The sequence below is a fragment of the Panthera leo genome, chromosome C1 (genome assembly GCF_018350215.1).
Source record: "Panthera leo isolate Ple1 chromosome C1, P.leo_Ple1_pat1.1, whole genome shotgun sequence".
NCBI lineage: Eukaryota > Metazoa > Chordata > Mammalia > Carnivora > Felidae > Panthera > Panthera leo.
This window is the reverse complement of record NC_056686.1, coordinates 27,813,118-27,826,431: the sequence shown is the minus strand read 5'-3', so window position 1 is coordinate 27,826,431 and position 13,314 is coordinate 27,813,118. Positions and strand designations below refer to the sequence as shown.

At 50.7% G+C, this 13,314-nt stretch overlaps 1 protein-coding gene across 3 annotated transcripts; it reads left to right on the top strand.

The window, feature by feature from the left end:
- The first annotated feature begins 6,809 nt into the window (after nucleotides 1-6,809).
- LSM10 (LSM10, U7 small nuclear RNA associated) lies at nucleotides 6,810-9,357 on the top strand. Of its 3 annotated transcripts, none has more exons than XM_042952386.1 (2): nucleotides 6,810-6,946; nucleotides 8,572-9,357. In XM_042952386.1, the coding sequence occupies exons 1-2, from the start codon at nucleotides 6,853-6,855 to the stop codon at nucleotides 8,964-8,966; spliced, it is 489 nt and encodes a 162-aa protein (XP_042808320.1). In that variant the 5' UTR covers nucleotides 6,810-6,852; the 3' UTR covers nucleotides 8,967-9,357. The 3 variants fall into 3 exon arrangements, with proteins under 3 accessions (XP_042808320.1, XP_042808322.1, XP_042808321.1); XM_042952388.1 differs by having other exon boundaries at nucleotides 6,864-6,985; XM_042952387.1 differs by having other exon boundaries at nucleotides 6,864-7,115.
- The last annotated feature ends 3,957 nt before the right edge of the window (nucleotides 9,358-13,314 follow it).

The following is a 13,314-nucleotide window of genomic DNA, read 5'->3' as shown; positions in this document are numbered from 1 at the left end:
AATGCCCTACAGATCAGTAAGGCAAAGTTCTAGAACGGTCTTCTGAACAAAAGGTCTTTAATGGCTCCCAGAAGAAAGACGTAAAAAGTTAACAGTGAAGGGGGTTAAAAAGGGTGGGAAAGAGCATTTAGCTCTCGGTTCTAAGAGGAAAGTCACCTCACATGGTCCATGTGAGTATCTAACAATTCTTAAAGGCAAACTCACTTTTTCCAACCCCAGCATGGGAACCAGATCCTGGAGATCCCCAGGTCTAAACAAGGGCACGTTCCTGCGTCCACTTGCACCTGGTTTGTGGCCAGTTTACATCCAGGAGAGAAGCCAACTTAAGCCATGTGAAACCACAGGAAGAGAAATGCAAATTTTAGAAAATACACCTATTTCCCATAGTGCCTAATCATAAAGACCCAAATTGTTTTTTTATTAAATACAATTTTTTGTCAAATTGGTTTCCATACAACACCCGGTGCTCATCCCAACAGGTGCCCTCCTCAATGCCCATCACCCACTTACCCCTCTCCCCCCACCCCCCATCAATCCTCAGTTTGTTCTCAGTATTTAAGAGTCTCTTATGGTTTGCCTCCCTCCCTCTCTATAACTCTTTTTTTCCCCTTCCCCTCCCCCATGGTCTTCTGTTGAGTTTCTCAGGATCCACATATGAGTGAAAACATGGTACCTGTCTTTCTCTGCCTGACTTATTTCACTTAGCATAATACCCTCCAGTTCCATCCACGTTGCTGCAAATGGCCTGATTTCATTCTTTCTCATTGCCAAGGAGTATTCCATTATAAAGGCCCAAATTAAAATCTGAAAACTAATACAACCTTTACTTATCCCTTACTCTCTTTGTTTTAGGTCCTGGGTAACTCCTCTTCAGCTGCCAAATTCCTGGACAGCTGACTGTAGAGGGGGTCAAAGGGAGTGTTTACCAGGGATTGGATTGAGGAAACCCGGTCACAGTTGGATCTTCCCCACATAGCTTTGTGATTCGTGTGAAGTAAATTCTCAGATCATAACTCACCCCTTTCAGATGAGAATTTCAAAATGCATTCCAATGGCCCGTGGATTGTTTGATACTCTGGATTATTGAGTAATGTAACACTCCCCCCACCACACACACACACACACACACACACACACACACACACACACACACATTCTTTTTGTTTCTGGCCTGTGGTGCTTCTGCTGACAAAAATAACATTACCTTCTCTGTTAGTTCCCCAAACCACACAAAACCCTAATTGCATTAGGCCTGGTGAAGCCACACAGCTGGCGCGGGCCCAGATGAGCCGGGAGCAGACCCTGGGCTCCTAAATCCTGGACGGGCACATTTGCCTCAGATCACTCCGCCCTCCTTTGTCTTTACTAAACTCTCTAACTTCCTTTTGAAACACTGGGGCTATTGTTTTTTTCGGGTTTTCAAGAAGTCACGGTAGCAGCCAAGGACCTTCGACATGGGTTTTCTGGGTGTCCTAAAGACCTCTCGGCTCCTGGGACAGCTGCTTCCTGTGCCTTCCACTTCAGCGCGTCTTGTCTTCTATCCGTGCCCTTCTTCCCCTCAGTCACACCCAGCCTCCTTTCTGCACCTCAGACGCACCCCCAGCCCAACTGCTCCCACCCACACCCTGGGGCTCTGCTTCCCCAGGCTGTCCTAGTTCCTCTCTGCTCACTCTCCAGGCTCCCTGGCCGGCTCCCCTCCCCTCCTTCCTACGTGCTCCGGTCACCACACAGACCCCTTCTCCCCTCCTCCCGGCTCTGCCCGCTCTGCCAGGTGCAATGGCCTTCTCTCCTCCCCATTCCCCTTGGCCTTTGGAAGGCTCTCGGCCCTGCTAAGCTCCATTCGCTTCCCAAAATTCTCTCCCCCTTTGGCCCCGGTGGCTCACATCCTACTTTGTGCCCACACTTCCCCTCTCTCCCTCGGTGGCTCCTGACGGAGGACTGTCCAGCATGATACAGATGCTGTTGCTGTGGGCATTTTTCAAAGTCTGTCAGAATGGCCAGGTCAATTGCCAGATGACCCCAATTTCACCCTTAGCCTCTCTCCCCGCCCCTCACTCTCCCCTCGCCTCCCCCCTCCCCCTGCCCCCCAGACACCCCCGCAGCACCCAACCTTCATTCTTCTGCCAAGCGTTTGCCTCATTTTCTTTCCGAGAGGCCGTTACTCTGAACTCTTTCTTTGACTCACAAATCTCCGTGACCCCTGTCCTCGCCTCGGCTGCAGGTTCACTTTCCCTGAGATCTTCCACATCACCTCACAACTCGGTGTCCAACACTGACATCTTCGCTTGTTTAGTACATTTACTTCACTTTCTTTTTTTTTTTTAATATATTTTTCAGTGTTTATCTATTTTTGAGAGAGAGAGAGACAGAGTGCGAGCGGGAGGGGGCAGAGAGAGAGGGAGACCCAGAATCTGAAACAGGCTCCAGGCTCTGAGCTGTCAGCACAGAGCCCGACGCAGGGCTCGAACTCACGGACTGTGAGATCGTGACCTGAGCCGAAGCCAGACACACAACCGACTGAGCCACTCAGGCGCCCCACATTTACTTCACTTTCAAAAGGCATAGAGAAACTTCTAAAGTTAATATAATACAGAATAGGACAGTTTTCCATAGAAAAGGACGAGAAGCAATGGGTAGAAGTTACCAAGAACATCCGACCGCGGAGTCTAATGCCTGGCAGCAAAGTGAGCCGCTAGTCACCAGTGCATCTTCTGAGCACCGTAGAGGGGTTTTAGGGCACTGGGTGCTGAGCTGGAGCAGGTGACCTGGGAACTGCCTTCTTGGGATTCTGTGATTCTCTGACAATTGGAAACTGAACCATTAACAGCTCATCTAAAGGGAACACGGGAATTCAAGGCTCCTGAAACGAACTCAATTCAAGTGGGCCCAGCACTAGTCTAGGTTTTGGGTTGCAAAACATTGAAACCAATTCTGGCTACTTAAGTAGAGAAGGAATCGACTTACAGGGCTCTGGGAACTCACAGTTATCAGGAAGACTGAAGCACCAGGAGAAAATGGCCAGGAAACAAGGATAAGCAGGCAGCAGAGGAAAGGACGCTGGCACCAGTAGCAACCCCAAGAATGAGGACTGGACGATGCCTAAAAAGTCCATGCTGGTTTATGTCACTTGCTCCAGATTTAGAACCTTGTAACGCCTGAGTTTAGGTCATCAGCCCATGCCATAGCCAACAAGGATGAGAGACAATATCTGGCCCTGAAGTCATCTGGAGTGGGAAGCCAAACCCCACTCAAAATGCATAGCATGCCTGATTTCCCCAACTGTGGGGAAAGGAGTTTAGTGGCTGAGTAGCCAAAAAATGGGATCTCCCCCACAGGGTCATTCCACCATCTCTCTAAATAACCATAGTTAAAATATAAATCATTGAGGGGTGCCTGTCTGGCTCAATCAGAAGAGCATGAGACTCTTGATCTCAGGGTCGTGAGGTCGAGCCCCACAATGGGCATAGAGAGTACTAAAAAAATAGACTTAAAAAATTTTTTTTAGTCATCGACTTCTCCTCCTCCCACCCATCCTCCAGATCTAATCAGCCTCCAGGGAGTCTTATTATTCCATTCGGTCTTTAACATTCAGCACTTCTTTCCATTCCAACTGCTGCCGTCTTCATCCAGATCCCTATCACCTTCTCACCACATTCATAAAGCTGATGTTCCTCATGTAACTGTGGTTTGTAATGTGAAGCATTTGGGCCTCCTCAGGCTTTCTCCCTGTCTCAACACCCAGGAGACCAGTAGGGGAGAAAGTAAGATTTACATAAATAAGGGTGCCTGGGTGGCTCAGTCGGTTGGGTGTCTGACTTCGGCTCAGGTCATGATCTCGTGGTTTGTGAGTGTAAGCCCCGCATTGGACTCCGTGCTGACAGCCCAGAGCCTGGAACCTGCTTCGGATTCTCTCCGCCACCGCCCCCCAACCCCCACCAAAATAAACATTAAAAAAAATTGTTTTTAAGATTTACATAAATAAGTATGCAAGTCTGCATACAACAAGCAAACATACAGCAAGCAATATGCTATAGGGGTTAGGAGTGAGACATCACTCCCAAACAGGGTTATCGGTGAAGACTTCAGAAAGATACAGCACTTGAGCCAGACTTTGAAGTAGGGATTGGACTTAACATCCAAAGACAAACAAGAGAGGATCCCAGGCAGATGGAGCAGGATAGCAAAGGAAGAGGCAAGAGTTCAGGGCTTGTCTGAGTTGCTGAGTGGCTAGGTCTAACTAGAGAGGAAGACAATGGGCCTCAAATTGTAGTGTGCATTGTTGGATGTGCAGATTCCCGAGCTCCACGTCTGATTCTGTGAAACAAAGCATTCCATTAAGGCAAGTTGTCCCCATACCACACTTTAGGAAACACTGGTTGGAGGGTTTGAGTAGAGAACCTGAAAAGAGATCCAGCTGGAAGGTGAGGTGAAATCAAACCAATGTCAGCACTGGAACCTTTATTCTGTTAATTAATCAAAAGTTTTCTTAGCAGGTAAGTAATATAACTGTGCTTTGAATCTGTTGGCAAAGATCATGAGACAAACAGGCCAGTAAGATGGTTTTCATAATGAATCAAGTGAGAGAAAGAGGGTCTCAACTTGGATGGCGGCAGTCAGAATAAAAATACAAGTGAGGGGTGGGAGACGCACTTCCAAGAATTTGCAGGGATCAGTGACTGACAGGTGTAAGGAATAAAAAAATGATCCAAGTGATCATATTTATTCGAGGTGGTTGAATGGTTGAAAACTGGTGGTAGCAACCACAGAAATAGAAAATTCAGGGCAACAACTGATTTGGGAAGAACTTGATAAATTTATCTCGTAGACATGCTGAGTTTCAAGTACCACTAAGACATGGGGGCATGAGCAACAGACAGCTGGAAAACGGAGTTTCATAGAGTGGACTGTGCCTGTGATCTAGACAAGAAACTCAGCACATAGTAGTAGACAACATGGATAGATGTGACCAAGTTGAGGGTGGGGCTGGGAATACAGCCCAAGAGAAAGCACACGTGTTAGGAAGCAGGAGAATGAAATGGGAATAAAAAGAGAGGGAGAGAGATGGGAGAATAAACAACCAGAAATCCATAAAACCAAATGATACAATGCCCCCCGTGGGGGAGGGGGGGTGGAATACCAAGGAAGAGAATGGACAATATAGTCAAGCACTAAGAAGGACCATGAAAGTAAGGACTAAGGAGAGAAAGGTTCTCCTTACAAACCATCAGTAACCCCTGCCAGAGAAGTCAGTGGAGTCTTGGAAGTAAGCCAGATCACAGAGTTGAGTGAAAGGATGACGGCCCTAAGACAGAGTAGCGATTCTCAAACTTTTTCGAAGTGTGAAATAAAATTATAATATTAATTCATTGTAAAAGAACAATAATAGACCCATTAACATATTTTTGTATAAAAATGACTATTTTCGGGGGGGGGGGGGCGCTGGGTGGCTCAGCCCTTTAAGTGTCAGACTCTTGATTTCAGCTTAGGTCATGTTCTGACGGTTCATGAGATCAAGCCCCACGTCCGGCTCTGTGCTGAAAGCACAGAGCCTGCTTGAGATTCTCTCTCTCCCTCTCAAAAATAAATTCATTAATTAAAAATAATTTTCAACTATATTTTCAAAAAGAAAAAAACTGATGGGAAGAGTCACATTGTGCTGTGTTCTTGCAAATCTCTTTAATGCCTGTCATAACAGAAGTCAGTTAGATTTTCATATGTGCTTCTGCGTTCAGTCCCTTGCAATACGTTGTTTTGCTTGAAGTGCATGCAGGAAATCCAGCCTCACCAAGATAGGAAATTGGACAAAAGATTACACTTAGAGAACCACGGGTGTAGGGGCCTCCTGAGAAGTTCCTTGTGTGGAAGATTAGGAGAACCAAGAGCAGCTTGCATGGAGGAGGAAGGCAGTTTCTATTTTTAGGACGAGAGAGACCAACTGTGATCCTTGGGAGAAGGGGAAGGCTCGTGGGGGAGCTGGAAATCAATGAATGAGAGTGAAGGACTGAAACAAGCCTACACCTTAGGGAGCCAAGTGCTTTCATGTATCAATGAAGGTCAATTCTCCGAGATTGACATCCTTTTTTTTTTTTTTTTTCTAATGGGGAAATTAAAGCTTTTACCAAATGACCTCTGAAAAACGTAAATCAGATCATGTCACCCCCACTTTGATACCCCATCAACTGCACTTGTAGAAACTGAGGCACAAAAAGGATAATTAACTTGTGAAAAGTCAGCAGGGAGCAGATTTGAAGCCAGGCACTGCGGCCAGAGCCTGCACTCCTAACCGGGAAATCCAACCCCTTACCTTGGCTTACAAAGCCTTAAATGCTGAAGCTCTTGCCTTCGTCTCCCACCTCTTGGCATGCTACTCTCGTCTTACTGGCTTTTCCGTTTTTCCAAATTGGCGAGCGCCATTTCCCCCAGGTCCTTTGCACAAACTGCTCCCTCTAACTGAAGTACTCCTCTCCTAGTTTTCACAAGGTTGGCTTCTTGTCATTGATCTCAGCTCAAACGTCACCTTCTCAGGACACCCCTGACCATCCGATAAGAAGCCACCCAGGACTGAAGGACTCTTATAATTTTCTTGTTTTGTTATGGACGCCCGCCCTCAAGTAGTTTTAAGGGTTTCCAGATCAGGGAGCTTGTCTCCTCGGTCACCGCTGTTGTGCCCAGAGCCTGGGAGGAAGCCTCAATGAACATTTGTTGAAAGAATGAATGACTCCCGGGGAGGAGAGACTCCAAGACGCAGGCCCACAGTCGCCCGTGCGCGAGCACGCCGCCCGCGAGGCATTCTGGGGATTGTAGTTCTGAGCGCCGCCGCAGTGGCGCGGGCCGGCGCAGGCCGCGCTCTCTATGCTCCGGGAGGACCGAGCGGCCAGGCTGTTGCCATGGCTTCCTAGTCCCGCCGCGGGAGGGAGGCGGCCCCGCCAGGCGCTCGCTAGCTTCGGTAACTAAGCCGACCGGGAAGCGGAAGGAATCCGGCGCGGTGGGTCCCGGACCCCGGGGCGGAGCGCGGGGGCGCCCGGAACCCCGGAGAGCGGCGGGGAGCGGGGGAAGCGCTTCCTTCTCGATTTGCGGAGTAGATTCCATCTCCCCACGCCCACCCCCACTGCTCCGTGAGTAAAGGTTCTTCGCCGTCCCCATTTTCCCGATGGGCCAACAGGCTCGACGAAGCTAAGCGGCTTGCTCGAAGTCGCCCTCCTGGGAAGTGGCAGAGCCCGTCCTAAAGCCCAGGACTGCCTCTTTGCAGTCACCGGGCAGCCCTAACCCTCGCTTGGGCGCATTCTGGTGAAGCCTGCGTGGGGGGTCGTTACACACACACCCCCGGCCCAATCCCCCCATCGGTGGTGTGGTCTGGCTTGCCACGCTTGATGCCGTCCTGCACAGCCCGGCTCGGGTTTGAGTGAGGTCGTAAGGAGGAAGTCCCCACCACCTCCCACTCAGGGTCTGAAAAGAGGGGATAGACGAGACAGTCACGTTGATACAACATCAGGGCGTGTTGAAAGCAAAGTACGTTCGGTGAGATTCTGTTAGCCTCATTTAGCCTGTGGTTTCATAGATGTGGAAACAGGTTCAGAGACATGAAGTAACTGCCCTTGGTTTGTGAGGGTTCCAACCTATTTTTCTCTGCCTTCAAAACCTATGTGTTTTATATGCTGCCATGTTTTTGGTGTTGTTCTTTTTCAATTTACTTAAATGGTGGCTGCAGGGTGTAGACCAGCCATTCAGGGAGCACGGGCCCCAGACCAGCAAGTCACTGTTAACTAAGAACATGTTAAAAATGAACATTCTTGGGCTCCACCTCAGACCTACTAAGTTTGAAAGTTGGGGGGGGGGGGGGGGACGTCCAGCTTTCTGCGTTTTAACATGTCCTCAGGTGATTCTGATACTCACATTTGAGAACTTATGGTGATTCATGCAGGGGTTATGATAAAGTGCAGATTCTTTCTGCAGGTCTGGGGACAGACCAGAGATTCTGCATATTCCTAACACGTGCCTGAGTGATGCTGAGAGCTCTGGTCCACAGACCGTATTTTGAGTAGCAAGGGTGTAAACGACATTTAGAGCAGCGGTTCGCAAACTTGGATGCATGTGAGAATTAGTTGGGGAGCTTTGAAAAAGAGGATACCTGGACCCCACCCCTGACCAAATGAATCAGAACCTCTGGGGTGTGGCAGCAGGTAAAAACTCACCAGGTGACTCTAACATGCGGCGAGGGCTCGGGAGTACTGGTGTGGGGTTTGGAGTCAGGCAGTCGTAGATTTGAATCCCAGCACCTCCGCTTATCAACCGTGTGACCTTAGGCAAGTCACTTAACGTCTCTTGGCCATATTTTCCGTACTTATGAAGTGAGTAGGAGTAATTCTTGGCCTCGCCTGGTAGCGTGAGGCTTCTGTGAGATGTGTACGGCACCTGGCATCGAAGGGTGTTCCACAGACACAGAAACCGGGGAAGTAGGCAGACTTGCAGAAGTCTGCGCTGGGAATTACGCGTAGGGCCTGGTGGAGGGGAGTTGGCGATTGGGCCCGCTCGCCTGCTACAGCTCCTGTCTGTGTGCTCCTCCTCCCGCAGCCGACAGCCCTCGGTGTGGAAGAATGGCCGTGAGCCACTCGGTGAAGGAGCGGACCATCTCTGAGAACAGCCTGATTATCTTGCTGCAGGGCCTCCAGGGCCAGGTGACCACTGTGGACCTGCGCGACGAGAGTGTGGCCCGCGGACGCATAGACAACGTGGACGCTTTCATGAACATCCGCCTGGCCAGTGTCACCTACACGGACCGCTGGGGGCATCAGGTCGAGCTGGATGACCTCTTCGTGACAGGCCGTAACGTCCGTTACGTCCACATCCCGGATGATGTGAACATCACGGCGACCATTGAGCAACAGCTGCAGGCCATCCACCGGGTGCGCAACTTTGGCGGCAAGGGCCAAGGCCGGCGGGAATTTCCCTCCAAAAAGTATAAATGAGCCGGCTCGACAGCAAGCCCCCGTCCCCACTCAAGTTCCCCCGAGCCAACCGCCTGCGCCGCCTCCCTGCCCAGAGCCCAGAGAGCGCGCGGGGCCAGCCCAGAAACGGGTGTCTCTGAGAGACACCCCTGTCACAGCTGCCTTTCACAGGGTCCCATCTCCTAGGCCCCCCCTGGGATCCTGTCTCTCTGCCTGTGGCCTTGAGGCAGGGGACGTTGATCACCTTGTGATGATTTGCATCAGAATCTGATTTACTGATTTAGGGAATCTGCCGAGTGGTTTCCAACCCTCTCCCAGTGAGAGTTACCAAGTGTACTTAGCCTGGGCCACCCCTCAGTGTTCCGGTTTCCCACAGTTGTTTTGCTTTCTCATAAAACTTGGATGCAAACAAGTCCATGCCGCGTGCTTCCTCTGACGTGTGCTGGGCTCCGTCTTGTCCTGCCTAGTAGGGCAGTGGCGCTCACACTTGCAACAGATTGCAATCACCTGTCCCACCATCAGTTCAGATTTCATTGGTATGGGGTGTAGCTTCTGAGGTGATACTAATAAGCAGAAAATTTTGAGAATTGTAGGCAAGTGCTTCAGTCTGGCCACATGGAAGGTGGCTTTTTCGGTGCAGATTCCCTGTTGAGGAGGTTGTTCGTCTCATTGCTCTTTCCTGAGGTAGAGAGGTTGAGGGAATCCTGGGCCCTCCCCTCAAGTGTGGCGGCTCAGCCAACAGCAAGAGATCAGGCTCCAGTTCTGAGAGTTTTGGGGTCCTCAGGGAAGAAGGGGTGCTCAGGGGTAGAACCCAAGTCTTCGTTGTAGCTGCCTCGCGGCCATACCAGCATGACCACAGGCAAACGACCATCTCAATAAAAGCGGCTGTGTCCTCATCAGATCTCCACAGAGCAGCTGCCGTGTGCCAGGCCCTCTGCTGAGCACACATTGTCGAATAAGATTTGGTCCCTTCCAAAGAGGGGCTTACAATCTAGTGGAGGAGGTGGTCCAGAACCACGAGATGAAATCCAACCTGAGAACCTGCCGGGCTAGAGTCCTGAGTAAGGCAGGGCCTTTGGCCTCAAGATGCTTTCATTTCTTGAGGGGGACTTGAGAGGAGCGTTCACTTGGGCACTAACAGCCCGAGGACCCTGCATTCACGTTCTCGCCCAACGTGAATCAAAGTGTCGTCCTTGGACCGCCTCGTCAGAACTAACTGGGATGTGTCTGGAAAAGCCAGTTTCCTGGCTCCAATCTGGAACCCAGGGATCTGCCTCAGTAACATCCACACAGCCACCCACCATGATTCTTCTGAATACTGTGTATTTCATTGCCTGGAGGTCCCAGAAGTCCCCAAGACTTGACCTTTGCCTTCGGGAGAGAACAGTGGGTCCTAGCAGGGAGAAAACAACTGTTTCCAGGCCCTGCTGACGGCTAGAGTTAAGGGGAGCGATACCACAGGGTGACTGCTGCTAAGAGAAACCAGAGGGCAGGCACGGAAGGGAGGCCCTCACTGTGGAAATGTCTGTGTACTTGCGGGAAGCGGGGGAGCCACCCCATCTGGAGTAATGAACTGGCAGGGAGTCCCACAGCGGCCCCCATTGCAGACGTTTCCCACATGTCTGCAAATGTTTCCAAACTTGAAGAGGGCTCATGCTAGGAGTGTGGCCTGGAGATAAAGGAGAAGTCCAGCTCTTTTAAAGGGTGTGCCGGGACTTCTGCAACCTCCGCAGAGCAAGGAGGAGCCCCCAGGCCGGGGAGGGAAGTGGGAAGGACAGTTGAGAAGAGGGGCTCAGGCCGAAGCACTGTGTCCTCTTTCCAGAAGCATCGTGCGCCAGACCCCAATGGGACCTCCGTCGTCCGCAGATGAGGTGCTGGAAGGATAGACCGGAAGGAGGGGAAATGGGCCTGCTGAGACACGCTCGTGCTGAGCCCCTGGGATAGAGCACAGCGAAGTCTTTAAGCCCCGAGGATATGGGTCTTCTGGCATCTGGTCCTGGGTTGTCAGGGGGAAGGCTGCCAGAGGCCCAGGAAGGCTGGAGGGAGGGAGGTCAGTGCCCACCGGCCTGTGGCAAGCCGAATTCCCTAACTGCTGCCCACCCTTCGTGCCACAGGTATCGCTAGTGACAGTGCTAGCTACTGAGGGAACATCAGGACAGACAAGGGTCCTGCCCTCAGGAAGCTGACATTCTAGACAGGGAGACTGACAATAAAAAAAGTAAAAATTCTTACAGTTGTCATGAAGGAACTAAACAGGGTACTTGAGAGAGAACACGGAGGTGGTTTTATTTTGGAAAGTATGGTCTGAAGAAGCAAAATGTAAACCGAGAAGGAGACTGCCATTTCAAGAGCCAAGGGAAGGCAGAGGAAACTACCAGTGCAAAGGGCCTAGGTGGGAACGCTTGTGGGCTGGGGGCAATAACAGAGCACCACTGTGACTATGGGAGGAGGGAGAGGCAGGTGAGGCTAGAGAAAGGGACGGGGCTGGGGCATGTGATACCAAGCCTTGTGGGTAAGGAGTGTAGCTGGTTCCAGTTTCCCGTGTGTGAGAAATAGACCTTGAATTTTTCCTAATTCAACGGAGTTCCTATGTCACCCTATTCAGCCAGAGTGGCAGAAACTTAACTGCGGTCGATTCAAAGTTATCCTCACTTTCCTTGGAACTGGTCGAAAGTTAGGGCATTTCCTCTTAACGTGCCCAACATGGGAAAGGTGGTCTGGTCTGGTGCTCATCCAATCACACATCCACTGAGATGTCCTCATTTTCTCCTGGTCCTTTGTCATCAGTTTGCTAAGGCTACCACCAACCCAAAGACCCCTTCAGGAGTCACCCATACCCCTCTCAGCGTTCAGAATTTTATTCTGCTTTTCCCAGGAGATTCTTAGGCCCTTGGGCTAGATAGGCCCTGTTTGCCCAAATGCAGCACACAGCTGTTTCTTCAGAGGGTTTTGTTACTTCCTGGCACTCCCCCCAGGAAAAGAGCACAATTCTTCGTGCTCCCCAGTCCCTGAGACCCAGCTGACACTGTCCAGCTGAAAGCTGAGGAGAAGCTTGTCTGTTCTCAGGGACCACCCTAAGTCTCAAGTCTCCCACATGCCCCTTGCTACAGTTTTCTAAATTTGTACATGCACAGACATTCTCCCATTCCTCCCTGAAGGCTAGGCTTTCGGAATTCAGAAGCTAAAAATGAGCTCTGCATTCTGTTGCATCCTTTGTTTCCCGAAGCAATGAAGGCAGAGCGACCTAACTATCTGCATAAGGAAAGGAAGGGACACCAAGGAAAAGATGAAAACCCCATTTCCAAATGTTGTCTTCCCCTTGGGTTTGTTTTGCTACTCGTTGCTTTGGTCTTCATTCAAGCACGTGCAAACACCAACGTGGGGGGCCCAGCTGATGACTGAGCCCCCAGGAATTCTGAGTGCTTAGGTGGGCTGGCAGGTCCCCACCTCACCCTGCCTTCCTGGAAAGAAGAGTGCAGGGTGGAAGGGTCTCTGTCATTCGGGGGAGGGGACTGTCAGGGTGGGCACACTGCTTGAAGTTCAGATCTCCCTGGGCCCATACAAGTGACAGAGCACCACTGGCTGTCAGCTGGCTGCGACACGAAGAGAGCATCCAGCTCACTGAGTTCCATCCTCAGCTGAAGGGGCCCCGAGGCAGCAGAGGTCCCTTGAGCTCCTGTCAATGTTCCAGAAAGGACCCGGAGAAACAGCACATGGTATGTGAAGGGTGACCAAGCTGGTATGCTCTCTGCTTCCGGCTGGAGTTACCCCGGTCACAAGCCCTAGCAGCTGTAAAATGAGGTTATAATCAATAAAAAAGGAAGAAATGACTTGATGTAGGTTTAGAGGAGACAAAATCTTATCAGATATGAGGCTCATGAGGGAAGTTTGATGGCAAGAAGCCTGGGAACCACTGACCCAATTCAACTCTGTCATCTTACAGTTTAGGAAACTGAGGCCTGGTTTCCCCAGGGGGAAGGGGAGGGGCTCTCCCCAGGTCTCATGGTGAAGTGAATGGCTGAACGTCAAGATGGCCATCATAAATAGCTACCGCTTGCTGCTGATTGTGGGCCAGGGCCTGGGCTGGGGGCTGCAGGAGGGCAGAGCCATAGTCTGTTTGGTCCCCCTGGGTCCCTGCCATCTAGCTCAGTGCTCTGCACATAGCAGGCACACCATAAATCTTCGTGAAATGGAAGAGTCTTCTCCTTTCATCATTACAACTTCGGAGGTGTATATTAATAGTCTCATTTTACAGATGAGCCAACAGGCCCAGAGAGGTTACGTGACTCGCTCAAGATCGAAGAGCCAGTGACCAACACGGTGGGGATTAGAACCCAAGCCTGTATGACTCACACTCCGTGATCTTGAC

Bases quoted from the DNA above. Each gene is read 5' to 3' on its own strand.
- LSM10 (XM_042952386.1), top strand. From the start codon at position 6,853: ATGCTCCGGGAGGACCGAGCGGCCAGGCTGTTGCCATGGCTTCCTAGT. The intron at 6,947-8,571 runs GTAACTAAGCCG...CTCCTCCCGCAG, and splicing joins CCAGGCGCTCGCTAGCTTCG to CCGACAGCCCTCGGTGTGGA.